General features: G+C 44.4%; 1 protein-coding gene across 1 annotated transcript; it reads left to right on the top strand.

Moving 5' to 3' along the window:
• Positions 1–2: 2 nt before the first annotated feature.
• LOC125503252 (G-protein coupled receptor dmsr-1-like) lies at positions 3–1,335 on the top strand (the record flags this gene model as incomplete). Its single annotated transcript, XM_048663304.1, is given in 2 exon segments — positions 3–579; positions 649–1,335. Coding segments are annotated over 2 exon segments (1,220 nt in total), but the record flags the coding sequence as incomplete, so codon positions are not given.
• Positions 1,336–1,902: the final 567 nt, after the last annotated feature.

Raw genomic sequence — 1,902 nt, 5'->3', positions numbered from 1 at the left:
AGTCCCATTGAGGATAATGCAGTGAAAACGCTCGTAACCAGACAGGATGTTATCCAGCGACAACAATGACACGGTTATTCGCCTCCACATCAGAACCACGCTTACCGCTCAAGGGTACAACGTGACCAACGGCCTGGTCAATCAGGTTCTGAAGATTTTCAAAAAAAACGGACAAATGGACCCGAACAACACGATCTACCTGAACGAGACTGAGGATTGTGGCGGCCGTTTGAAGGTGTTCGCCACCTCGTATGCTTCCGAGTACCATTTCTACTGTTCGGTGATCATTTGCGTGTTGGGAATAGTGGCCAATTGTCTGAACATCATAGTGCTGACTAGGAAGGAGATGGCAGCGGTACCAATAAACCGAATACTGACTGCGCTAGCATGGGCCGACATGTTGCTGATGGTCGAATACATTCCATTCACGATCTACGATAAGGTGGATTCCGAAGAAAAGGCTCTGTCTTATCGAGGGGCCGTTTATGTGCTGTTTCACATCCACGTCACTCAATTTCTTCATACCACTTCCATTTGCTTGACGTTAACGTTGGCGATTTGGAGGTTTCTAGCTATCAGGTACCCGGCGATATCAATCAGTGACTTTGTTTGGGACACCCTGTATAATGCATGTTGTCGTCTTTTCAGATTCCGCGAAAAGAACCACGTTCTATGCTCACCCTTGCGTTGCACTGTGGGCATTGCAGCCAGCTACGTTCTACCATTCCTTCTATGTCTGCCTCAATACGCCACATTCAAAATCGAAAGCATCAAGATCAAAGAACTGGGAGTGATTTACACGCTGTATCGCGTCGGTTTGAGCGACATTGTCGAGAATTACAAACCCCTACTGAAAGTGAACTTCTGGACTTATTCCATATTCCTCAAGCTGCTCCCTTGCGTGATCCTGATCGTGATCAGCCTGTGGCTGATCCGCACGTTGTTCAAAGCGAAACGAGGCCGACGAGTGCTGAAGAGCTACGATAGCAACTTGCTGATGGCCAACGAACAGAACGCAAAGAAACAGAGCAAATACGAAAAACGCGCCGATAGAACAACGAAAATGCTGGTGGCGATTTTGTTCCTGTTTCTTCTCACCGAATTGCCGCAAGGGCTGTTCGCTCTGGTGATTGCGCTGAAGGGAAAGGAGCTGTTTTTAACGTGCTATCAGCACTATGGGGAAATTATGGACATTTGCGCCATTCTGAATGGCTCCATCAATTTCATTCTCTACTGCTGCATGAATCGCATGTTCCGCATCACCTTTGGGCAACTGTTTAGGAGCAAGATCCTCAAACGGTGGACGCAACCCACAAATTCAGACACTTTTACTGTGTAAGTAGCGAATGTTTACATACATTTCAGGTGTGCAGGTTTTTTTGGCTTTGGAAAACTTGTTTTAATGGAGAGCGCGATTTTCAAAATTCTCGCTCATCGTTTGCAGGATTGACAAAAATCGAAACTAAATTCTTATTTTCTGGATTTTTCGGTTGAAGCGTCTTCGATGGACTGGGGAAATTTCAGGTTTACACTCGCTCAAAATTGGAAGTTAGGAATTTTTATAGAAGAGCGCGCAATAGAAGACAAATTTTCCTTCTTGTTCCCGCATTTACAGGGCTGTTAAATTATAAGAAAATGCATGCGATTTCAGTGAAATTTTCAGGGTCATTAGGCTGAGATATCTTCTACAGGGTGAGAAGGTCTCAATCTGTTTTCCGCTCTGTGTTGGGAGCTGTTAATTTTTAGAGCAAGCGTGCAAGTGTGATTCAATTTTCCGTTCTTCGTTTGCAAGATTGTAAAAAATCAGGATTTTGTAAAATTGAACTCATATTTTCGGCGTTTTTAGATGCAATGATCTTCTATTTGGTGGGGAAATTTCAAGTTCATACCCGTTCTGAACTA

The sequence above is a fragment of the Dendroctonus ponderosae genome, unplaced genomic scaffold (genome assembly GCF_020466585.1).
Source record: "Dendroctonus ponderosae isolate FM_Combo_2020 unplaced genomic scaffold, Dpon_F_20191213v2 Dpon_F_20191213_1492, whole genome shotgun sequence".
In the NCBI taxonomy this organism is placed as follows: Eukaryota; Metazoa; Arthropoda; class Insecta; order Coleoptera; family Curculionidae; genus Dendroctonus; species Dendroctonus ponderosae.
The sequence above is the reverse complement of the archived record's forward strand: the minus strand, read 5'-3'. Positions and strand labels throughout refer to the sequence as shown.